Raw genomic sequence first — 26897 nt, 5'->3', positions numbered from 1 at the left:
GATGAGGAACACAGGCTCTGCAGCCGGACAGCTGGGTGTGCACCCGAGCTCTGCTCTGCCCCTCACTGCGCTGGGAGCGTGAGATCGTGCCTGCATCTCAGCTTTGCGTGCTGAGCACCAGGGGTACAGGGTCTCCCTCACAGGATTAGGGGGTGGGAGGAGCCAGCCTGGGGCTGCGCAGACAGGGGCCACGCGCCTGCAGGCTCCTGCTGCCAGGATCCCCGCTGGTACCAGTACTAGTACTACTGCTGAAGCTGCGGCTGCTACTGCTGTTTCCCAAAGTATCTCTGCTCGGACCTCATCTGACATGGGATTAACTAGAAACCTCTTTGTCAGAGGATTCCTACTGTCAAGGTCACTCCAAGCAGTTATACTCCAATAAAGATGTTAAAAAACCAAAAAAAAAAAGAATTAAAATATATACTTTTAAAGTAATAAATATAAAAATAGATACACACTTAAATGAATTAGATATATTAGTAGAGATGTGTAAATTGCCAAAATGATGTAAGAAGAAATAAAAAAGAACAATAAAATAAAATGTAAAAAAGATCACTCCAGTGTAAATTGTCCCACTTCCTTGCTCATAAGCTTGGGTGAATTAATGTTTCCTTGGACATGAAGATCCTGAGGCGACTTAGGGTCGCTCTCCATAATCGCAGGCCCTGAACTCGCCTGTGAGCCGCAAGGCATGGGTCACCACGCACTCGCTCTGGGACGCTCCTTAAGAACTGGCAGGCGCGTGTGTGTGTCATGTTTCAGACAGGGACCTCATCTCCCTCTTGATTCTGCGGGCAACAGGGTTGTTGTGTCACCGAGTGAGCAGCTCAATATTTAATTCTGACCCATAAGCATCACGCTCATTTGCTAAAGGAGAATTACGTGAAATCATAGTCTGATAAAACTATACCTTCTCAGCAAATCTCCTTATGCTTTCATAACCTCACAATGAAGACTGGTGAACTAAGACGTAGGCACACGACTTAAGTACAGGCTCCATGAAAAAATAAGGAAAGCTCTGTGTTGGGTTCCCTGGAGGACAAAGGGCTGAAAGACACCAGACGTGCCTCACTGCAGCTGCTCCAGAGTCCAGAGAGCAAGCAGCCCCTTCTCTTTATGCCACAGAGCAGGCTGCCCAGGTGGGGCACCTCTGTGGTCACACAGAAGACGTATCTCCCGAGAGAGCTACTAAAGGCCAATGCATCCAGCCGCAGACTTACTTTCAAGAAGAGGACAGATCACAGAAATATTATCTAGCTATTTTAAAGTATTTGGAGAAACCAGGGCTCTTGGCTTCCACCGTGTGTGAGAAGACTGGCTAGAAAAACCTCCATAAACACAGGTTATAGCATCAACGGCAATCTGTCTCACTGGAAATCACTGTCCACATATAACAAGGGCAATCACAGAATCAACGGCTATCAGTCCCACTGGAAATCAGTGTCCACAAAACAAGGGCAGCCAAAGCATCTACGGCTCTCAGTCCCACTGGAAATCAGGGTCCACATATAACAAGGGCAACCACAGGTCAGTGGTTTGGACTGTGCAGGTCCGCTGACACACAGAGTCTTTTCAGTAGTAAATACTGCAGCACTACACGAGCTGAGGGTGGTTTTGTCCATGGATGTGGAACCTCGGATATGGGGGGACCCCAAAAATGAAAGGCTGATTATAATTTGTACAGAGATCTTGGACTGCACAGAGGTTGGTGCCCCAAGTCCAGGTTGCTCAGGGCTCAGTGTGCTTGCATGCATACGGAAAATACGTTTTCCTTAAACGAAATTTTACATGTCTCAAGTAGTTGGAATGGGTAAATTTTTCTTCCGAATACAACAGAGTTAAATAAAACTGGCTTTCTTCAGCCATCTAACACTTTATAGCAGATTTTTCTCTTATCAACATACTGGAAAAATTACTTTATCCCTCCCAAAACAAACCTGAATAGCAGAGCTGAGTACAAGACCCTGGCCAAGGATATGCTGACAGCTCATCAGGAGTCAGGGTGGAGACTGGTCCACAAACCCTCTTTAAGCTGCAGGTCAATAGCTGTGTCACCACCAACGGGTGCAAATGACAGCACTGGCAAAGGCTCATACCCACAGTTTACTGATGGGCTCACGACAGGGTGAGGCCACGGTGCGGACGTGAAGCTGCAGATGGTCATGTGCAAGGGGGCCATCTCATGCCAGCTAGCTGAGTGTGAAATCTTCATGATTTGGACAGAAATCTTATTTCAGTAGGCTTAAAAACTGAACGCTACCTCAAAAAATCATGAAATCGTATACTTGCAGGTAACATGCGGCAGCTTCCTTGTCTCTGTTCATCTAACAGAAAATAAGTGGTGACAGGAGATATGGAGGGTATGCTTGGCGTTTTGGAGAATTTCATCCCTAGACCAGTGACGTCCGCATCACCTCGCCCTTCATCACGTGACAAGCCCACTGCCTCGCTCTACCCGGCCTCTGCGCTCCCCACCCGTATTCCCCACGCAGACGGCTTTTCCATTTCTGATACAGTCCATGGGAGCAAGTGTGATGACTCAGCCTACATGTACTATATGCAAACATGCCGTTTAGAACATTTACCTCTGCCAGAAAAACGTGGTTTTCCATTTACCTTTATTCCACTGACAAAGCCACCTTGGCGATATTGCTTATTTTGAGATGAGTTATTTTCTGGCTTTTAATCACTACTGGGCATAGCCACTGATATATATAAAGCCCTCCTCCTCCAGCCAGCTGGCTGATTTGTTAAACAAATATTTATTCAGTGCCTTTTCTGATCTAAGGTTACCAGCAACCAGCTGTGTCATCATAAATGGTTCTGAAAAACGCAACTGCATCATATTTGGTTTGCACCGTCGTCAGACTAATAGAGATGCCTGTGGTGAGGCTGCCCCCAGGCTCAGCTAGAGGTTCCGTTCAAACCCACCCCTCCCGGCTGGATTCCACAGCACCCATCTGGGGGCAGCTGTCTGCCTCGAAATAAATATGGATGGAAATATCTCCGAGTCAGACTTCTAGCTACAACTTCCAGGTCAGTAGCAAAAGTTCACAGAATCACATCACCCCTTAGTTGCCACTCGCCTGGGGAAGCTGTGCCAGCTTCAGGCCTCATTTCTCTCTATTTCTTTCACCCCAAAAGACGGAGCTTCCCACCATCCCCCCGCTTCAGGGTGAAGGATGGGCACCAACGGCAATACCTTCCTTCTGGGCTCATTGTTCTAAGACTTTACTACACTCTCCTGAATGGCCGCCTTGAGAAATTTACAAAATCATTTCACGATCAAGGCGACTGGGTAGATCAGTGGACAAACACTGCATGAAAATGTTTTCCTCCACATGCACTTTTCCTTATCTTTAGGACTCAGATGTCACAGGATAGATCAAAGGTGCTGACACAGAATGGAGATGTTGGAACTGGATGCAAGAGTCTCTTCCCTGTGTCAAGTACAAGGTGACTGTTTAGCTGGGTTCTGCAGGGCATCCACTCAGATATTACAATAGCAACAAAATACCAAACAGATGATTGGTTACTAAGGACTGGATTTCTTGCCTGCTTTCCTTTGCTCACTCTTACCTTTCTTTCCATCCATACTAGCACTAAGTTGGATTTCAATCAAGTGACAGGTTGTTTCTAGACAACTAATTCTGGAAACAAGCAATTGCTGAAATTTTGGAAATATGTATCATGAAGCTACAAATAAAGTAGTCAGAACATGATCACTTGGTGGAGATGATTATTTGTTGTTCTATCTGGGAAAGTCTTACTTAACTTCATGTTCTAAAAGGCTAACCTCTGCTACCTGCTTACAGACTGTGGAGGGTACACAGCCCAGAAAACAATGTCCATGTTTTTCTCTAATGAAAGTTCACACTTATGCCCAAAACACTGTCCAATTTCAGAAAACACATGAGTACTCACTTGTTTAGCCTTGGTCTTTGTGATGGTGTCAGAAATCGGTTTCTTCCTTTCCTTTACAGTAGTTTTAGAAAATAATTCCTCAAATTCATGACAATCTATGGAGGGCTCTTCAATTTTTTCCCAAATAAGTGAAGCACTGGAGTCTCTAAAGTTAAGCAAAAGACCCATGAGAGAGCCATCAAACCAAACTGCAGGACATTACAGTGAGCAGGGATAGATGGGGACGGGAGGAGGGAGGCGCCAGAGGAGCAGGAGGGAGGACGGAGGGAGATCAGGGGAAAGATGCTCTTTTCTGTACAATCACCATTTGCTTAATCAATGTGATGAGAAACAGCGTCAATACAGAATGAGACATTTGCCTGGAAAGGATCATTTCCAAGAATTCTCAGTCATCAAGTCGCCATATAAAAACATAAAAGAAGAACCCCTCTCTGTACGGCTCTCAAGGCAGGAAATGTCTGATATCTCACAAACCCAACCTGACCCATCAGCTTTGTGGGTTATTTGTGGGTTGAAAATAAATCACTTCATGTCCACAGAGGCACCTTCGTCTCCCCACTGCTGCCCATCACTGCCTGTCCCCTGACTCTTCAGTGACTGTGGAGTCATGTAGTGCCACCTAAAAAGGGGAGATCTATTCAAAAAAAGCAAAACAAAAAGAACTTCATATACTGCATATGGATAAAAATGAGTTTGGGGCACATTTGGAAATGATGCCTCAGCACATAGAAGCGACCCAGCAAATTACTCGGAGAATGAGCTGCAAAGTCAGAAGTAGTCAAAATAGATAGGTTCCTCTCCCACTATGATTCAGTGAAGAGAAAATTAATATAAGAAATGAAAATGAACCTGGTAAATATCCTATTTCTAAATCTGTGCCACATCACATACACACACACACACACACACACACAAATTCAGAGTCACGAGAACTTGGGACAAGGAACTCCAGTGAAATTTAAAGGGCATGTTTTTTCTCCCATTGGCACATTCGACAGCCATGTCCCAGTACCATCCGAGGGGTAGGGGAGCCAGATTATGGACCATCCATGGATAAGTAATACACCAGCAGCATATCTGCTGGGAGGCATTCTTTCACAAATATCATATATTTTATAAAAATCATATAAGTTTGTGATTCTATGACCTCACAGTGTTGCATATCATCTACAGATGTGCCATGAAATGCTCAGAACTAAATCATTTCACACATGGGGTGTGGATGTGTGTATTTTTGTGGAGCACATTTCTGAATAGTAAAACAAGACCGTGCCTTCAAAAGGATGCAGAAAACATCCTCAAGAGTCAGTCTAAGGATTTGATTTACTTTTATAAGCTATTTATCAGAGTGAGTTTCTGCAATGAGGCAACACAGCATGTACGCTAAGAAAAATATATCCCTCTATCTATAAAAATCAATCAAAAACTATATAGACAGAAATCTGTACATTGATTCATGTCATTTGTTTTATCCCTCTGATAGTTCTGGAAAAAAATCTAAAATTGCTTCACTAAATATTGAGGTTATCATCTACAGGCAAGCTTTATTTTTATTTATTTTATTTTTACTCATTTTTCTCCAGAGTTTTAAAGGAAAATGCTTCCCTCATATTGACAATATTGTGCAAAGATGAGCCCCTGTTCACGTTACCTTTTACTGTGCAGTTGAATTCTCGTCCAATACAGAGGCTTCATCGGCCGACAAGGCTCTATTGGCTGCTTCCTGCTGCCTTTGTCCTGGTTCAACCCGAATCCAAACAAGCCAGCTGGCAACGGTGGAGGAAGAAATCCACACGCCTGAGGTGTTGGTGAAGTGCTACTCCCAGCTTGTGCTGGGAGAGCAAGGCCGGATCCAGGAAGCAGAGGGGGTGGGGGGGGTGGGGGGACACCTGTTCCAGGAGGGTGAGGAGGGGGAGGGGCTAGAGGAGACGGAACCCTCACACCTGGCAAAGGAGGAGGGGGGGCGGGAGGAATTCCCACCCCAGGTAGAGGGGGGGCGGGAGGAATTCCCACGCCGGGAAGAGGGGGGGCGGGAGGAATTCCCACTCCGGGAAGAGGGGGGGCGGGAGGAATTCCCTCACTGGGAAGAGGGGGCGCAGGAGGAATTCCCACCCCGGGTAGAGGGGGGGCGGGAGGAATTCCCACCCCGGGAAGAGGGGGGGCGGGAGGAATTCCCACCCTGGGAAGAGGGGGGGCGGGAGGAATTCCCTCTCCGGGAAGAGGGGGGGCGGGAGGAATTTCCACTCCGGGAAGAGGCGGGGCGGGAGGAATTCCCACTCCGGGAAGAGGCGGGGCGGGAGGAATTCCCACTCCGGGAAGAGGCGGGGCGGGAGGAATTCCCACCCCGGGAAGAGGGGGCGCGGGAGGAATTCCCACTCTGGGAGGAGGGGGGGCCGGGGGAATTCCCACGCCGGGAAGAGGGGGGGCGGGAGGAATTCCCACCTCGGGAAGAGGGGGGGCGGGAGGAATTCCCACCCCGGGAAGAGGGGGGGCGGGAGGAATTCCCACCCCGGGAAGAGGGGGCGCAGGAGGAATTCCCACCCCGGGAAGAGGGGGCGCGGGAGGAATTCCCCCTCTGGGAGGAGGGGGGGTGGGGGGAATTCCCTCACCAGGCAAAGGTAGGGGAGGGGGTGGCAGCATCTCTGGACCAGGTGGAGGAGGAGGTGAGGGGCACGGTGGGCTGGACAGCGCAGGCTCAGGCGCAACATGGGGCGGGGACCGTGGAGGAGCCACGGTGCCCAGACCAGGCATCTGGTGGGAGATGTTGGGAGACAGAGGCAGTGCAGTGGGGATGTCACAGCTGTTTTCAGAGGAGGGGAAAGCAGAGTGCTCGTGGCTGGTTTCAAATTCCGTGTGAAACGAAGGACAGGAAGGCTGTGAGCTCGCCTGTCCTTGACTGTCAGACCAGGGCGGCGACGTGGGTGGTGGAGCCTGGAGGGATGGATGTGCATCGAGCTGAACTGATATTCGCCTTGGAGACACGACCAAAGAAATCTCTGCGCAGAATTTGGTCTGAGGTCCGGGAGGTGAGGACGGCCCAGCGGAGTCTCCACTCGTGGCCTCAGGCAGGGTGCCCATGGGAGGACATGTCAGTGTCCCACCCTCCTCTGTTGGGGACGTCTGGATGGACTTTGCCTGTAAAATCCTTTGATGCCCTACTTCCTCTTCTCCCAACCTGAGAACTCGCAGACACGCGTCTCCTGAGGCGGCCGCCTCCAGGTCTGCGGCCGGGTACTGCTTCTCTAGCTCAGCTATTTTGGTCCTCAGATCCTCAATGGTCTGCTCCAGCTGCTGAATGACAGTGGCTTGACCCTCAGATTTCATGTCACAAACTTCCTGAGGGGCAACAGAGACATCACAGTTAAATATAAAATAAGGAATACTCAAAACACCAAAAACGAGTCTTACAAAATTAAGCAAAATGTATTTGTTTGTTATAATACTTCTAAACGCTCCCTCCATGGAAAAGACACTATTACTACTTCCACTTGTCCCTTCTTTTCCATCCTCGGATTTCTAATTAGTTTACACACGTGACCATGAAGTCCTAAGTCCCCTGTCTAATCTTCGAATGAAATGATGGAAGACCAGCAGACCGCTGAGAAGAGGGAAGAAGAGGCTGAGTGACAGACCCACATAATGCCACCATAGGCTACTCTCTTCCTGCCCAGTAACATCTGCTATTAGGACGTTCCCTAAAGACATTATAAATCCTGAATTTTAAAGTTAATCACAACCTTTAAAAGGTAATCGCTAAGAGGTGGAGAAGTGTCCGAGAGAGAGCTACAATATGTGAGCAGGGATTGTGAGTTTGGAAGCCTGAACCAAGATGGTGGAGTAGAAGGACATGCTTTCATTCCCTCTTGTGAGAACACCAGAATCACAACTAGCTGCTGGAAAATCATTGACAGGAAGACACTGGAACTCATCAAAAAAGATACCCCACATGCAAAGACAAAGAAGAAGCCGCAATGAGATGGTAGGAGGGTTGCAATCACAATAAAATCAAATCCCAGAACTGGTGGGTGGGTGACTCACAGACTGGAGAACACTTATACCACAGAAGTCCACCCACTGGAGTGAATGAAGGTTCTGAGCCCCACGTCAGGCTTCCCAAGCTGGGGGTCTGGCAATGGGAGGAGGAATTCCTAGGGAATCAGACTTTGAAGGCTAGTGGGATTTGATTGCAGGACTTTGACAGGACTGGTGGAAACAGAGACTCCACTCTTGGAGGGCACACACAAAGCAGTGTGTGCATCGGGACCCAAGGGAAGGAGCAGTGACCCAATAGGAGACTGAACCAGACCTCCCTGCTGGTGTTGGAGGATCTCCTGCGGAGGTGGGGGGTGGCTGTGGCTTACCATGGGATGGGGACACTGGCAGCAGAAGTTCTGGGAAGTACTCCTTGGCGTGAGCCCTCCCAGAGTCTGCCATTAGCCCCAACAAAGAACCCAGGTAGGCTCCAATGTTGGGTTGCCTCAGGCCAAACAACCAACAGGGAGGGAACCCAGCCCAACACATCAGCAGTCCAGCGGATTGAAGTTTTACTGAGCTCTGCCCACTAGAGCAACACGCAGCTCTACCCACCACCAGTTCCTCTCATCAGGAAACCTGCACAAGCCTCTTAGAGAGCCTCATCCACCAGAGAACAGACAAAGAAGCAAGAAGAACTACAATCCTGCAGCCTCTGGAACAAAAACCACATTCACAGAAAGGTAAACAAGATGCAAAGGCAGAGGGCTATGTACCAGATGAAGGAACAAGATAAAACCCCAGAAAAATAACTAAATGAAGTGGAGATAGAAAACCTTCCAGAAAAAGAATTCAGAATAATGATAGTGAAGATGCTCCAGGACATCGGGAAAGGAATGGAGGCAAAGATCAAGAAAATGCAATAAATGTTTGACAAAGACCTAGAAGAATTAAAGAACAAACAAACAGAGAAGAACAATACATTAACTGAAATGAAAACTACACTAGAAGGAATCAATAGCAGAATAACTGACGTAGAAGAACACATAAGTGACCTGGAAGACAGAATGATGGAATTCACTGCTACAGAACAGAATAAAGAAAAAGAATGAAAAGAAATGAAGACAACCTAAGAGACCTCTGGGACAACATTAAACACAACAACATTCGCATTATAGGGGTCCCAGAAGGAGAAGAGAGAGAGAAAGGACCTGAGAAAATATTTGAAGATATTACAGTCAAAAACTTCCCTAACATGGGTAAGGAAATAGCCACCCACGTCCAGGAGGTGCAGCGAGTCCCATACAGGGTAAAGCCAAGGAGAAACATGCCGAGACACACAGTAATCAAATTGGCAAAAATTAAAGACAAAGAAAAATTATTGGGCTTCCCTGGTGGCACAGTGGTTAAGAATCCGCCTGCCAACGCAGTGGACATGGGTTCGAGCCATGGTCCAGGAAGATCCCACATTCTGCAGAGCAACTAAACCCGTGTGCCACAACTACTGAGCTTACACTCTAGAGCCCACAAGCCACAACTATTGAGCCCGCACGCCTAGAGCCCGTGCTCTGCAACGAGAAGCCACCACAATGAGCAGCCCACGCACCACAACGGAGAGTAGCGCCAGCTCACTGCAACTAAAGGAAGCCCGCGTGCAGCAATGAAGACCCAATGCAGCCAAAAATAAATAAATTTTTGCAAAATTAGTTAAAGCAGCAAGGGAAAAATGAAAAATAACACACAAGGGAACTCGCATAAGGTTAACAGCTGATTTCTCAGCAGAAACTCTACAAGCCAGATGGGAGTGGCAGGATATACTTAAAGTGATGAAAGGGAAGAATCTACAACCAAGATTACACTACCTGGCAAGGACCTCATTCAGATTCGATGGAGAAATCAAAAGCTTTTCAGACAAGCAAAAGCTAAGAGAATTCAGCACCACCAAATGAGCTCTACAACAAATGCTAAAGGAACTTCTTTAAGTGGAAAGCACAAGAGAAGAAAAGGGCCTACAAAAACAAACCCAAAACAATTTAAAAAATGTTCATATGAACATACATATCAATAATTACCCTAAACGTGAATAGATTAAATGCTCCAACCAAAAGACACAGGCTTGCAGAATGTGTACAAAAACAAAACCCATATATATGCTGTCTACGAGAGACCCACTTCAGACCTAGGGACACATACAGACTGAAAGTGAGGGGATGGAAGAAGATATTCCATGCAAATGGAAAACAAAAGAAAGCTGGAGTAGCAATACTCATATCATATAAAATAGACTTTAAAATAAAGAATGTTACAAGAGACAAGGAAGGACACTACATAATGATCAAAGGGATCAAAGCAAGAAGATAACAATTATAAATATACATGCACCCAACATAGGAGCACCTCAATACATAAGGCAACTGCTAACAGCTGTAAAAGAGGAAATCGACAGTAAAACAATAATAGTGCGGGACTTTAACACCTCAGTTACACCAATGGACAGATCATCCAAAATGAAAATAAATAAGGAGACAGAAACTTTAAATGACACAATAGAACAGATAGATTTAATTGATATTCATAGGACATTCCATCCAAAAACAGCACATTACACTTTCTTCTCAAGTGCGCATGTAACATACTCCAGGATAGATCACATCTTGGGTCACAAATCAAGCCTCAGTAAATTTAAGAAAACTGAAATCATATCAAGCATCTTTTCTGCCCACAATGCTATGAGATTAGAAATGAATTAGAGGGGAAAAAACTTAAAAAACACAAACACATGGAGGCTAAACAATACGTCATTAAATAAGCAAGAGATCCCTGAAGAAATCAAAGAGGAAATCAAAAAATACCTAGAAACAAATGACAATGAAAACACAATGGCCCAAAACCTATGGGATGCAGCAAAAGCAGTTCTAAGAGGGAAGTTTATAGCTATACAAGCCTACCTCATGAAACAAGAAAAGTCTCAAATAAACAATCTAACCTTATACCTAAACGAACTAGAAAAAGAAGAACAAACAAAACCCAAAGTTAGCCGAAGGAAAAAATCATAAAGATAAGAGCAGAAATAAATGAAATAGAAACAAAAAAATAGCAAAGATCAATAAAATTAAAGCTGCTTCTTTGAGAAGATAAAATTGATAAACCATTAGCCAGACTCATCAAGAAAAAGAGAGGACTCAAATCAATAAAATTATAAATGAAAAAGGAGAAGTTACAACAGACACCGCAGAAATACAAAGCATCCTAAGAGACTACTACAAGCAACTCTATGCCAATAAAATGGACAACCTGGAAGAAATGGACAAATTCTGAGAAAGGGATAACATTCCAAGACTGAACCAGGAAGAAATAGAAAATATGAACAGACCAATCACACATAATGAAATTGAAACTCTGATTTAAAATCTTCCAAAAAACAAAAGTCCAGGACCAGATGGCTTCACAGGTGAATTCTATCAAACATTTACAGAAGAGCTAACACCCATCCTTCTCAAACTCTTCCAAAAAATTGCATAGCAAGGACACTCCCAAACTCATTCTATGAGGCCACCATCAGCCTGGTACCAAAACTAGACAAAGATACTACAAAAAAAGAAAATTACAGACCAATATCACGGATGAATATAGATGCAAAAATCCTCAACAAAATACTAGCAAACAGAATCCAAAAACACATGAAGAGGATCACACACCATGATCAAGTGGGATTTATCCCAGGGATGCAGGGATTCTTCAAAATACACACATCAATCAATGTGATATACCATATTAACAAACTGAAGAATAAAAACCATATGGTCATCTCAATAGATGCAGGAGTAACGCTTTGACAAAAATCAACACCGATTTATGATAAAAACTCTCCAGAAAGTAGGCATAGAGGAAACCTACCTCAACACAATAAAGGCCATATATGACAAACCCACAGCAAACATCATTCTCAATGGTGAAAAACTGAAAGCATTTCCTCTAAGTTCAGGAACAAGACAAGGATGTCCACTCTCACCACTATTATTCAACATAGTTTTGGAAGTCCTAGCCTCGGCAATCAGAAGGAAAAAAAAGAATACAAATTGGAAAAGAAGAAGTAAAACTGTCACTGTTTGCAGATGACATGATACTATACAGAGAAAATCCTAAAGACGCCACCAGAAAACTACTAGAGCTAATCAATGAATTTGGTAAAGTTGCAGGACACAAATTAATGCACAAAAATCTCTTGCATTCCTATACACTAATGATGAAAAATCTGAAAGAGAAATTATGGAAACACTCCCATTTACAACTGCAACAAAAAGAATAAAATACCTAGGAATAAACCTACCTAGGGAGACAAAAGACCTGTATTCAGAAAAGTATAAGACACTGATGAGAGAAATTAAAGATGATACCAACAGATGGAGAGATATACCATGCTCTTGGATTGGAAGAATCAATACTGTGAAAATGACTATACTACCCAAAGCAATCTACAGATTCAATGCAATCCCCATCAAATTACCGATGGCAATTTTTATGGAACCAGAACAAAAAATCTTAAAATTTGTATGGAGACACAAAAGACCCCGAGTAGCCAAAGCAGTCTTGAGCTGGAGGAATTGGACTCCCTGACCTCAGACTATACTACAAAGCTACAGTAATCAAAAAATATGGTACTGGCACAAAAACAGCAACATAGACCAATGGAACAAGATAGAAAGCACAGAGATAAACCCACGCACCTATGGTCAACTAATCTATGACAAAGGAGGCAAGGATATACAATGGAGAAAAGACAGTCTCTTCAATAAGTCGTGCTGGGAAAACTGGACAGCTACATGTAAAAGAATGAAATTAGAACACTCCCTAATACCATACACAAAAATAAACTCAAAAGGATTAGATACCTAAATGTAAAACTGGACACTATAAAACTCTTAGAGGAAAACATAGGAAGAACACTCTTTGACATAAATCACAGAAACATCTTTTTTTGATCCAACTCCTAGACTAATGGAAATAAAAACCAAAATAAACAAATGGGACCTAATGAGACTTCAAAGCTTTTGCACAGCAAAGGAAACCATAAACAACACGAAAAGACAATCCTCAGAATGGGAGAAAATATTTGCAAATGAATCATCGGACAACGGATTAATCTCCAAAATATATAAACAGCTCATGCAGCTCGATTTAAAAAAAAAAAACAACCCAATCCAAAAATGCACAGAAGACCTAAATAGATATTTCTCCAAAGAAGACGTACAGATAGCCAAGAAGCACATGAAAAGCTGCTCAACATCACTAATTATTAGAGAAATGCAAATCAAAACTACAATGAGGTATCACCTCACACCAGTCAGAATGGGCTTCATCAAAAAATCTACAAACAACAAATGTGGAGAAAAGCGAACCCTCTTGCACTGTTGGTGGGAATGTAAACTGATACAGCCACTATGGAGAATAGTACAGAGGTTCCTTAAAAAACTAAAAATAGAATTACCATACGATCCAGCAATCCCACTACTGGGCATATACCCAGAGAAAATCACAATTCAAAAAGACACATGCACCCCAATGTTCATTACAGCACTATTTACAATAGCCAGGTCATGGAAGCAAGTTAAATGCCCATTGACAGACGAATGGATAAAGAAGATGTGGTACATATATACAATGGAATATTACTCAGCCATCAAAAGGAACGAAATTGGGTCATTTGTTGAGACGTGGATGGATCTAGAAACTGTCATACAGAGTGAAATAAGTCAGAAAGAGAAAAACAAATATCGTATATTAACGCATATATGTGGAACCTAGAAAAATAGTACAGATGAACTGGTTTTCAGGGCAGAAATTGAGACACAAATGTAGAGAACAAACGTATGGACACCAAGGAGGGGGGAAGCCATGGAGGGGTGAGAGTGGGGGTGTGATGAATTGGGTGCTTGGGGTTGACATGTATACACCGATGTGTATAAAATTGATGACTAATAAGAACCTGCTGTATAAAAATAATAATAATAATTCCATAACCTTCCAATATTAAATCTCCCTTCCTTGAAGTGGAGATAATAATGGTGCCTTATATCTGATGGTTGTGACGAATGAGATAAAGCCTATAAGTTATTTAGCACAGTGGGTAGTGTATTATGAACACCCAACAAATGTTAGCTATTATTATTTTTTTAAAAAATAAGGGAATCTGAATCAAGTATGGACTTTAGGTAATAATAATGTATTGATATTGGTTCAATGACAAAGATACTTCCTAATACAAGATGTTAATCATAATTTTTTTTAAAAAAAGATAATCTCTAAAAGGGTCTCCAATAAGATCATGGGAAATATTTCTGATATCCATATGGGCATATTCATATATCTTAAGTGCATGTATACAACTTACATCACATTACTACCATTCAAATATTTTATCCAAGGCATTTCAGAAAGGGATGCCTTTTGTCACCACAATTTATGAAGATGGCTGAGAGCAACTGTGCCCCCGTGTGGGTCACCCTCACACCCACACAGTGTCTTCCTCTCCCAAGGGGACACTTTCAGGAAAAAGTGTTTTGGGTATAGAAAAGGGGGAAGCCCTCTGGGTAAACTGATTACCAATAACAGATGAGTAAGAAGAAAAGACAAGAGAGAGGAATGGGTAGAGAAAAAGGAGAAATGCAGGGACAGGTTATAGGAGAGAAGGGGGAACAGACTCCAGCTGACTAAACCTCAGGATCACACACCTGCTCAGACAGGCTCAACTGCTCCCTTAAGGCTGGAATGAGAGGGGAGGGGGCAGGGTCCCCGTGCTCAGAACTGCTTCTCCAGAGCATCCAGGGCTTTTCACAGATGACCCCAAGAGAGGCCAACACAAGGAGCCACCATCCACAGCATGGACACCTACTACTTTCCCCTCTCTTCATCTACCGTGGAGGAATAATTAAGAGGTTAATACAAAGATGACACAAACTACTGGATTGGCCAAAAAGTTCATTCGGGTTTTTCCAGGATTTCATTTTTTATAGCTGAGTAATATTCCATTGTATAAATGTACCACATCTTCTTTATCCATTCATCTCTTGATGGAAACCTAGGTTGCTTCCATATCTTGGCAATTATAAATAATGCTGCTACGAACATTGGGCTGCATGTATCTTTTCGAATTAGTGTTTTCTTTTTTTTTTTTTTTCTTCAGATAAATACCCAGGAGTGAAACTGCTGGGTCACATGGTAGGTTTTAGGTTTTTTTGAGAAACCTCCATACTGTTTTCTGTAGTGTCTGCTCCAAATTACATTCCCACCAACAGTGTACGTGGGGTCTGTTTTCTCCACATTCTCACCAACATTTGTTACTGTGTTCCTTCTTTTTCTTACATTTTCTTTTATTATTTTAAAAAAAATTTTACTGAAGTATACTTGATTTACAATGTGTTAACTTCTTCTGCACAGCAAAGTGACTCAGTTATACATACATATATATATATATATATGTATATTCTGTCTTTGTGTTCTTTTTGATGACAGCCATTCTGACAGGTGTGAAGTGATATCTCATTGTGGTTTTGATTTTCATTTCTCTGAGGACTAATGATGTTGAGTATCTTTTCATGTGCCTGTTGGTCACCTGTAGGTCATCTTTAGAAAAAAGCCTATTCAGGTCTTTTGCCTATTTTTAAATTGGGGGTTTTGGTTTTTGTTTTTAATATTTATTTAGGCTACACTGGGTCTTAGTTGCAGCATGCAGGACCTTCGTTGTGGCATGTGGGATCTTTAGTTGCAGCATGCATGTGGGATGTAGTTCCCTGACCAGGGATCAATCCCAGGCCCCCTGCACTGGGAGCACAGTCTTAGTCACTAGACCACGATAGAAGTCCCAAGGTTTTTGTTTTTTGTTGTTGAGTTGTATGAGCTATTTATGTATTCTGTATATTAGTCCCTTATCACTCACATAATTTGCAAATATTTTCTCCCATTCAGTAGGTTGTCTTTTCATTTTGTCAATGGTTTCCTTTGCCATGCAAAAGCTTTTCAGATTAATTTTATGCTGGTTTTTATTTCTTTTGCTTTAGGAGACAGATCCATAAAACTATTGCTATCATTCGTGTCAAAGAATGTTCTGCCTATCTTTTCTTCTAGGAGTTTTACGGTTTCTGATCTTACATTGATATTTAGGCCTTTAATCTGTTTTGAGTTTATTTTTGTGTACGGTGTTAGAAAATATTCTAATTTCATTCTTTTAAATGTAGCTGTCCAGTTTTCCCAGCACCACTTATTGAAGAAACTGTCTTCTCCATCATATACTCTTGTCTCCTTTGCTGTAGGTGAATTTGATAATATAAGCTCAGGTTTATTTCTGGACTCTCTATTCTGTTCCATGGATCTGTGTGTCTGTTTTTGTGTCGGTACCATATTGTTTTGTTTTGTTTGTTTTTGGTTTTTTTTAACATCTTTATTGAAGTATAATTGCTTTACAACAGTGTCTTAGTTTCTGCTTTATAACAAAGTGAATCAGTTATACATATGCATATATCCCCATATCTCCTCCCTCTTGCATCTCCCTCCCACCCTTCCTATCCCACCCCTCTAGGCGGTCACAGAGCACTGAGCTGATCTCCCTGTGCTATGCTGCTGCTTCCTTTTAGCTATCTATTTTACATTTGGTAGTATATATAAGTCCATGCCACTCTCTCACTTCGTCCCAGCTTCTCCTTCCCCCTCCCTGTGTCCTCAAGTCCATTCTCTATGTCTGCGTCTTTATTCCTGTCCTTCCCCTAGGTTCTTCAGAACCTTTTTTTTTTTTAGATCCATATATATGTATAAGCATACGGTATTTGTTTTTCTCTTTCTGACTTACTTCACTCTGTATGACAGACTCTAGGTCCATCCACCTCACTACAAATAACTCAATTTCATTTCTTTTTATGGCTAATAGTCCGTTGTATATATGTGCCACATCTTCTTTATCCACTCATCTGTTGATGGACACTTAGGTTGCTTCCATGTCCTGGCTATTGTAAATAGAGCTGCAATGAACATTGTGAATACCATATTGTTTTGATTACTGTAACTTTGTAGTATAGTCTGACATCAGGGAGCCAGATTCCTCTAGTTCTGTTCTTCTTTGTCAAAATTGTTTTGGCTATTTGGAGTCTTTTGTGTTTCCATAAAAATTTTTAAATTATTTGTTCTAGTTCTGTGATAAACACCCTTGATATTTTGATATGGATTGAATTGAATCTGTGGATTGCCTTGGGTAGTACAGTCATTTTAAAAACGTTAACCCTTCCAGTTCATGAACATAGTATATCTTTCCATCTGTCTGTGTTGTCTTCAATTTCAGTCAACAGTGTCTTACAGTTTTCCAAGTACAGGCCTTTTACCTCCATAGGTAAGTTTATTTCTAGGCATTTTATTCTTTTTAATTTGATGGTAAATGGGATTGTTTCCTCAGTTTCTCTTTCTGATAGCTTATTGAGGTGTATAGAAAGGTGACAGATTTGTTTATATTAATTTTATATCCTTCAACTTTACCAAATTTATTGATGAGCTCTAGTAGTTTTCCAGTGGTGTCTTTAGAATCTTCTATGTATGGTATAATATCATTTGCAAACAGTGAGAATTTTACTTCTTCCTTTCCAATCTGGATTCCTTTTATTTCTTTTTATTGTCTGATTACTGTGGCTAGGACTTCCAATAGTACATTGAATAAAAGTGGTGAGAGTGTGCATCCTTGCCTTGTCCCTGATCTTAGAGGAAATACTTTCAGCTTTTCACCACTAAGTATGATGTTAGCTGTGGGTTTCTCACATAAGGCTTTTATTTTATTGAGGTATGTTCCTTTATGCCCACTTTCTGGAGAGTTTGTGTCATATATGGATGTTGAACTTTGTCAAAACCTTTTCCTACATCTATCGAGACAATCATATGTTTTTATTCTTCAATTTGTTAATGTAATGTATCACACTGACTGATTTGAGGATACTGAACCATCCTTGCATCCCTGGAATAAATCTCACTTGATCATGGTGTATGAACCTTTTGATGTATTGTTGGATTCAGTTGCTAATATCTTGAGAAGGACTTTTACATCCATGTTCATTGGTGATAGTGGCCTGTAATGTTCCTTTTTTGTGATATCTTTGTCTGGTTTGGGTATCAGGGTTATGCTGGCCTCGCAAAATGAGTTCGGAAGCATTGCTTCCTCTGCAATTTTTTTTGGACTATTTTGAAAAGGTTAGGTGTTAACTCTTCTGTGAATCTTTGGTAGAATCCACCTGCGAAGTCATCTGGTCTTTTGTTTGTTGGAAGTTGGCCTTTTGTTTTTGAATTACTGATGCAATTTCATTATTGATAATTGGTCTGTTCATATCTTCTATTTCTTCCCAGTTCCAACTTGACAGATTGTACCTTTCTAAGAATTTGTCCATTTCATATATGTTGTCCATTTTATTGGTGTATAGTTGCTTTTAGTAGTCTCTTATGGTCCTCTGTATTTCTGCGGTGTCAGTTGTAAGTTTTCTTTTTTCATTTTGGATTTTATTGATTTGGACCCTCTCTCTTTTTTTCCTGATGAGTGTGGTCAAAGCTTTATCAATTTTTAAAATATGTTTTCAAAGAACCAGCTATTCATTTCATTGATCTTTTCTATTCTTTTTTTACTCTTTCATTTATTTCTGCTCTGATCTTTATGATTTCTTTCCTTCAACTAAATTTGGGTTTTGTTTGTTCTTCTTTTTCTAGCTCCTTTAGGTATAAGGTTAGGTGGTTTATCTAAGATTTTTCTTGTTTGATGAAATAAACTTCTATCACTATAAACATCTCTCTTAGAACTGCCTTTATTACTGTTGATTTCTCCATTCATGTCTGTTAATATTTGCATTATGTATTTAGGTGCTACTATGTTGGGTGCATATATATTAACAATTCTTATATCTTCTTCTTGAATTGATCCCTTGATCATAATGTAACATCCTTCTTTGTCTCTTTTAACAGTCTTTATTGTAAAGTCTATTTTTTTCTGATATAAGTATTGCTACCCTGGCTTTCTTTTCAATCCATTTGCATGGAATACATTTTTCCATCCCCTCATTTTCATTCTATGTCTCCTTAGATCTGAAGTGAGGCTCTTATTGGCAACATATATACAAATCTCTCTCTCTATATATATATATATTTATTTATATATAGATTTGTATATATATATGATTGCTGTAAGTTTACTGATCTCTTAATATCAAGCACGTTTTAAAAACCCTGCATTTGGGGCTTCCCTGGTGGTGTAGTGGTTAAGAATCCATCTGCCAATGCAGGAGACCTGGGTTCGACCCCTGGCCTGGGAAGATCCCACATGCCACGGAACAACTAAGCCTGTAAGCCACAACTACTGAACCCCGTGGGCCTAGAGCCCATGCTCTGCAACAAGAGAAGCCAACGCGATGAGAAGCCTGCACACCTCAACAAAGAGTAGCCCCCACTCACTGAAACTAGAGAAAGCCCACATGTAGCAACGAAGACCCAACACAGCCAAAAATAAGTAAATTTTTAAAAATAAGCAAACAAAATAAAAAATACAAACCCTGCATTTGTACCCTCCTAGCCTCCTGATTACTGTTTTTGATATATTTTACATTTAATTGTTTTGTGTACCACTTAACTGCTTATTGTGGATATGGATGATTTCACTACTTTTGTCTTCTAATATTCCTACTAGCTCTTTGTGTGGGTGACTTCCTATCTTTACTATATGTTTGCCTTTACTGATAAACTTTTTCCTTTCATAATTTTCTTATTTCTAGTTGTCGCCTTTTCTTTCTCACTTAGAGAAGTTCCTTTAATATTTGTTGTAAAGGTGTTTTGGTGGTGCTGAACTCTTTTAGCTCTTGTTTTTCTGTGATGCTTTTAATCTCTCAAATACCTGAAAGAGAACCTTGATGGGTAGAATATTCTTGGTTGTAGGATCTTCCCCTTCATCACTTTAAATATATTGTGCCCCTGACTTCTGGCCTTCACAGTTTCTTCTGAAAATTCAACTGATAGCCTTATGGCAATTCCCTTGTATGTTACTTGTTCCTTTTCCCTTGCTGCTTTTATATTTTCTAACTCTGTTTTAAAAAAAAAATAAAAAAACTTCTAATTTTCACTCTGTACATCCATTCTCCTCCCAAATTCTTTGATCATCTTTACAATCATTACCCTGAACTCTTTCTCAGAAAGATTGCCTATCCCCATGTCATTTATTTCTTCTTCTGGGGTTTTATCTTGTTCCTTCGTATGAAATGTATTCCTCTGTCACTTCATTGTGTCTAAATTGCTACTTGTATTTTTACGTATGTGGTAGGTCAGTTACATTTCTTGACCTTGGAGAACTGACCCTCTGTAGGAAACACCCTATGCATCCCAGGAGTCCACTCTCCCCTCCTCACCCAAGGTCCAAGGGCCAGATGGTCCCAGGGTAATGTCTGGCCTGCATTTGCAGATTCTATCTGCAGGCTGCAGGACCATAGTTTTCTTGCTTCTGGTGTCTGCCCCCTGGTGGGTGAGGCTGATCTAGAGGCTCGTGCAGGCTTCGTGGTGTGAGGGGCTGGTGCCTGCCCACCAGTGGGTGGAGCTGGGTCTTGGTCCTCTGGTGGTCAGGGTCATGCCTAGGGTGTGTCTAGAGGTGGCTGTGTCTCTAGCCTGCCTGCCTATGGGTGGGGCTGTGTCCCTCCCCCCAGTTACTTGTTTGGCCAGAGGTGTCCAAGCACTGGCGTCTACAGGCTGTTGGGTGGGGCCAGGCCTTGATGACAATATGTCAGCCTCCAGGAGAGCTCACACAGGTTAATGCTCCCTGACATGTCCACCACCAGTGTTCTTGTCCCCAAAGTGAGCCAGAGACACCCCTGCCTCCCCAGGAGACCCTCCAAGACCAGTAGGTAGGTCTGTCCCAGGATCCTATGCAATTGTGGCTTTTTCCCTTGTTCCTGGTGTGCATGAGGTTTTGTGTGCACCCTATAAGAGTGAAGTCTCTGTTTTCCCCAATCCCGTGGAACACCTGCAACCAAGCCCCACTGGGCTTCAAAGCCAAATGCTCTGGGGGATCCTCTTCCCAGTGTCAGACCCCCACACTGGGGGTCTGACATGGGGCTCAGAACTCTCACTCCTGTGGGAAAACCTCTGTAACATAATTATTCCCCAGTTTGTGGGTCACACACCCAGAGAGTGTCAGATTTGATTATATCACAACTCCACCCCTCCTACCAGTTTTGTTGTGCTTCCTTCTTTATGTTGTTAGTTCTAGAGATCTTTTCTGGTAGGTTTCAGACTTTTTCAATAATGGTTGTTATGCAGATTTTTGTGATTTTGGTGTCCTCATGACAGGAGGTGAGCTTAGGGTTCTTATACTCCACCATCTTGGCTGCTCTCTCAGGATTCACTTTCTCCTTTGCTGAGTTTAATATCTCTCTTTGCCTTTTGTTTTTGCCAATTTAATTACAATATGCCTTGGTGTGTTCCTCTTTGGCTTAGTCCTCTATAGGACTCTGCACTTCCTGCACTTGGCAACTCTTTCCTTTTCCTAGGTTAGGGAAGTTTTCAGCTAATATGTCTTCAATTATGTTCCCAGCCCCTTTCTCTTCTCTCTTCTCCTTCTGAGACCCTTACAGTGTAAATATTAGTATGCTTGATGTTGTCCCAGAGGTGTCTTATTTTATTTTATTTATTTATTTATTTATTTGTGTTATGCAGGCCTCTCACTGTTGTGGCCTCTCCCATTGTGGAGCACAGGCTCCGGACGCGCAGGCTCAGCAGCCACGGCTCACGGGCCTAGCTGCTCCGCAGCACGTGGGACCTTCCCGGACCGGGGCACAAACCTGTGTCCCCTGAGTCGGCAGGCAGACTCTCAACCACTGTGCCACCAGGGAAGCCCCAGAGGTGTCTTAAACTGTCCTCATTTCTTTTCATTCTTTTTCTTTCTTTTGTTCAGCATCAGCAATTTCCACTGCTCTGTCTTCCAGCTTGCTGATCCATTCCTCTGTATCATTTACTTTACTGTTGATTCCTTCTAGTATATTTTACATTTCACTTATTGTACTTTGCATCTGTTTAGTTGTTCTTTATATTCTCTGACTCTTTGTTAAAAACGTCTAACTTCTCACTCTGTGCATCCATTCTTCTCCAAAGTTCTTTGATCATCTTTACAGTCATTACCTAGAACTCTTTCCTGGGTAGATTTCCTATCTCCACTTCACTCAGTTCTTCTTCTGAGGTTTTACCTTGTCCCTTCATGTGGAACATTTTCCCCTGTCACTTCATTTTGCCTAACTTGCTGTTTTTATTTTTATGGGTCTGGTAGGTAGGTTTCCTGACCTTAAAGAAGGGGCTTTTTGAGAGAGACAGATTTCCAGCAGCACACTCCCCTCTCGTCACCCGAGCCATATGCTCTAGGGGTCCCCCCTATGACGTCTGTCCTGGTCTTTCTGTTGTGGCAGGCTGCCTATGTGGGTGGTCCAGTAGGCCTGGTGGCTCCCAGTCTATTTAGTTACCTGGTGCGGCTTGTGAAGAGGCTGCTGGCCACTGGTTGGCAGAAGTGGGTCACAAGGCAGCTGACTGCAGCACCCCAGGGAAGCCTGGGGCTAGTGCTGGCTCTCTGGTGGGCAGATTCAGGGTCCAGGTGATACCAGGGCTGTTGCCCACCCACTGGTGGGTGAAGTCAGGTCCTAGGGCAAGTACCAGCCTACTGGTGGGCAGAACCAGATCCTGAGGTCTGGTTGCTGGGCCTTAGGGGTCCTAGAGCAGGTGTCAGATCACTGATAGATGGCGCCAGTTCCTGACAAAGATTTCTGTGGGTCCGTCCCAAGCTTTCTTGACACTTGTGTTGGCCTGCTACGGGGCAGGGTCTGCTCTCTAGTGGGATGGCCAGTCCAGACTGCAGTGCTGTGGTTTTCTTACAACTGGTGTCTGCACGCTGGTGGGTGGAACTGTGTCCAGAGGCACCTATGGGCTCAAGGGTTCTTAAGGCAGCCTGTCTGCTGTTGGATGGGGCTGTGTCCATGCCCAGTTAGTTACTTAGCCTGAGGTGTCCCAGTACTGGAGCCAAAATGGCCCTTGCCAACACCAGTGTCCATGTCCATGTGGTATAACAAGCTCCCCAAACAGCTGCCACCAGCCATCTATGTCTGCAGGGTGAATTGCAGGGAGAGGAGGTGAGCTTAGGGCCTTTCTACTGTACCATCTTACACATTCTCTCCCAAACTTCTTTTTTTTTTTTAATTGAACCATAGTTGATTTACAATGTTGTGTTAATTCTGCTGTAGAGCAAAGTGACTCAGTTATACATATATATATATATATACATTATTTTTTATGTTCTTTTCCATTATAGTTTATCACAGGATATTGAATATAGTTTTCTGCACTGTACAGTTGGTCCTTGTTGTTTATCCATTCTCTATGTAATAGTTTGTATCTGCTGACTCCAACCTCACACTCCATCTCTCCCCAACCCCTGCCTTGGTAACCCCAGGTCTGTTCTCTATGTCTGTGAATCTGCCAAACTTAATTTTTAAATGCTATTACCTCAGCCAGCTATTTTTCATCATAGGTTTAGGTATAATAAAAGAATGTATAAAACTTAAAAGCCATGAAGAGGAAGAGGGGGAAGAAGAAAAAAAGGAGGAGAGACTGATCCTAAATCAGGTTCTCACTAAAAATGTTTTTTTTTTTTTTTTTTTTTTTTTGCTGTATGCAGGCCTCTCACTGTTGTGGCCTCTCCCGTTGCGGAGCACAGGCTCCGGACGCCCAGGCTCAACGGCCATGGCTCACGGGCCCAGCAGCTCCGCGGCATGTGGGATCTTCCCGGACCGGGGCACGAACCCGTGTCCCCTGCATCGGCAGGCGGACTCTCAACCACTGTGCCACCAGGGAAGCCCTAAAAATGTTTTAAAGGGAGAGAAGGGGGTAATTCCAGTGGTCAGGACTCCACGCTTCCACTGAAGGGGACAAGGGTTCGATCCCTGGTCAGGGAATGGTGACCTCATATGCTGCATGGCACACCCAAAAAGAAAAAAAAATTAAAAGAGAAAAGGAAAAAAGTAATCTTTGCAATTCTGTATAGAATCTGAGTGAATCCTTATAAATGGAGGAAAGATAACCAATCTATTTTAGTCAACACACTAATATATTTTATATACCACCAATTTTGAGATTATTCATATCTTAAAATATTGATTCAAACCTCTAAATCATTAAAAGTGGTAGAGTCTGCCATCCACTTTGGCCGAACAATTATATACAATAAGTCAGCCAAAATTCTTCCATTTCTGTATAATCTTATATGTGGGTGGCGTTGGTTAGTTCTTATAAATTGTTTGAATACTTACATATCACAAAAGACAAGTTGTCATTAAAAATAGTATGTTCACCAAAGTATTTTTCAAAATACAAGATTATCTGATTCCCAGAAAAGAAACATTACTATATTAAGACTAAAACTGTGAAAAAGAAAGCCAAGATACTTCCAAGGAAAGCTTTTGCTGAAAAGTTAATTTGCTCATCTTTGAAACTTTATTATGTTTACCGTGTAAGCAAGGTACTTTCAGAGGCTAGAATATAAAACCACTTATTGGTAAGTTAACACCGTGAGAGTTTATTCTATAAATGTTAATATGAGATATGCAATTCATTTTCTACAATATTCAAATTTTCAAGTTCTGCTAAATTCTAAGGCCACGTTACTGGCTAGTTAGGATAGCTCTAGACATCTGTAAAATTTGAAATCTACTCTTCACAGAAGCCTACAAATTCTCTGTCTCATGCTCTAAATTTTAAAACATTCTATGGCTTTGGAGAAAGCCAACAAGATTCCAGATTTACAATAAGACAACACATGCTGTACATAATCCTATAAGAAAAGAAACCCAGATTTTAAATCGATAATATTACGCACAGAAGTAAAGTACCATCGATTTCAAGTTTGAAATGGAATTTCAAGTTTGAAAAGGAATTTCAAGAAAGAAGGAAGTATCAGAACATATGTTGACTGATAAATAACTCACCTTGGGCTCCTTAAAGCAGAACATATTATGGAAAAGAAGAGTGTCACACAGAGAGCTAAAATAGCATCTCTGCAATCCTTACAATGAAAAAGATAAGGAATTACTGAAAATGGAATATTTCTGAACTGGAATGGAAATGACAAGTGTCTTCCAACCCCTTCATTGCATAGATGAGAAATATGGGGTATGGGGGGCTAAGTTCAGTTAGAAATCATCATCGGCGGTGTAACTTCTGACGTCTACAGCACTGATTGATCATCTCACTGATGGGAAGGTACAGTCACCATCATTAGTGAATAACCAGAATGGAAGTAATAAACAACATGTCTGGGAAAGGGGTCAGAAAAAATGGAAATAAACAACCTTTTTGGTTCCCTCACATCTTCTGAATGCTCTCTCTCGTTACCTGAGTTGCGACAAGGTTCTGCACTAACTCTAAAGCAAAATATTCCTCAACTCTCCCAATTAGCGCAAGGAAGAAAAACAATCTTATCGCAGTTTCCCTTCAGTGATGATCCATGGATAAATGTCTCACCTTCTAACCACTCTCTGCACCAACACACAACTAGCCTCTAAGGTCATTAAACTTCTAAAGAACAGAGCTCACAGCAAGTCTGGTGGAGTGGCTCAGGGGTGTATGCACGTGCCAGCAAATGAAGGGAAAGCCCTGCAAGCAGTGATCTGGGCGCTGTAAGTACATTCTAGCTGGTTGTCAGGTTTGCAAATACAGAATCTATAAATAATGAGGATCAACACTACACCAAGACAGCGACTTTGATGGAGGCCTCTCTGGGGACGTGTCTAAGAGGGAGTGAAGTTTGACATGAGCGTAGGTTAAGAAATAGGAATTCAGTGAATTAAAAGGTGGCAGTAGGAGTGAGAAGGAGAAGATATCAAAACCAGTTATGAAAGATGCTAATGCCTAGAAAACAAGGGTGTCATTTTAAGGCTGTAAGAAACCAAACACGTAGGAAATAGTGGGTGATGAGGCTAAAAGCAGAGGATGGCAAGGGAAAGCCTTGCATGTCACCCGGGGCGTCTGAATCTTCTCTCAAACGCCATGAGCAGACAGCAGACATGAGTCCATTTGGCTCCTACAAGGACAGCGCTGGAAGGCTGTGGAGGGCAGATCAGAAGGGACTGAGACTGGAGTGACGAGACCAGCTGGGAGACCACTACAGGAGCCCAACAGGGCTGCGGTGAGCCTGGAGGGGTGGGAGGGTGCGGCCCCTCATGTCACCAGGACTCCCACGTTTGCCATGTCCTCCCACCACGATGCATGCTCATTTCTACATCTGGATCTTCAATCTCTCCTCCATCTGAAATGCTCTCTCTCCTCTCTTCCTCTGTCCAAAAGTGATCACTTTGAGGACTCTAAGATTCCCCCTTCCTAAGAAGCTGTCCTTAATTACAAGTTCTCAACAATGTTCCCATTTTTTAAATTCTGTAATACAACATACACTAAATACCTTGGCCAAATCACATTACAGCTTGCAGATCATTTCATATATATGGAAGGGCCCAAGACCGTACAATTTTTTGTATTTCCTTCAATACCTACCACAACTACCTTGCACATGGCATGTCACCACACGTCCAAGAAGCATCCTTTATAAGCTATGAACTTTTATCAGCTCAACTATCCCTTTAAAGCCGGTGTCCCCAACCCCCAGGCTGTGGAACGGTACCAGTCTGCAGTCTGTTAGGAACCGGATCACACGGCAGGAGGTGAGTGGTGGGAGAGCAAGCGAAGCTTCATCTGCAGCTCCCCATCACTCACATTACTGCCTACACACCCCCACCCCGTCCATGGAAAAACTGTATTCCACTAAACCAGTCCCTGGGGCCAAAAAGGTTGGGAACCGCTGCTTTAGAGCAGCTGCTTGAACTGTTTGCCCTTCTCCACAGGTCATCAACCATGTTGCCCAGCACAAAGGGATTTTACACCCGCTAAAGCTCAGCAGAACAAAGACACAACTTGAT

The 26897-nt window shown here is 42.6% G+C and overlaps 1 protein-coding gene across 2 annotated transcripts in view; it reads right to left on the bottom strand.

Annotated features, from left to right (window-relative positions):
• FMN2 (formin 2) overlaps positions 1–26897 on the bottom strand; it is a 311085-nt gene that overhangs the window by 176169 nt on the left and 108019 nt on the right. For both annotated transcript variants that reach the window (XM_067025752.1, XM_067025753.1), the window contains 2 exons: positions 5576–7260; positions 3925–4069 (listed from right to left, as the gene is read on the bottom strand). In XM_067025752.1, coding sequence (XP_066881853.1) covers positions 3925–4069; positions 5576–7260 — 1830 coding nt within the window. The remainder of the gene's footprint in view (positions 1–3924; positions 4070–5575; positions 7261–26897) is intronic.

This window comes from Kogia breviceps, chromosome 2 (assembly GCF_026419965.1).
Source record: "Kogia breviceps isolate mKogBre1 chromosome 2, mKogBre1 haplotype 1, whole genome shotgun sequence".
Lineage (NCBI taxonomy): Eukaryota > Metazoa > Chordata > Mammalia > Artiodactyla > Physeteridae > Kogia > Kogia breviceps.
The sequence above is the reverse complement of the archived record's forward strand: the minus strand, read 5'-3'. Positions and strand labels throughout refer to the sequence as shown.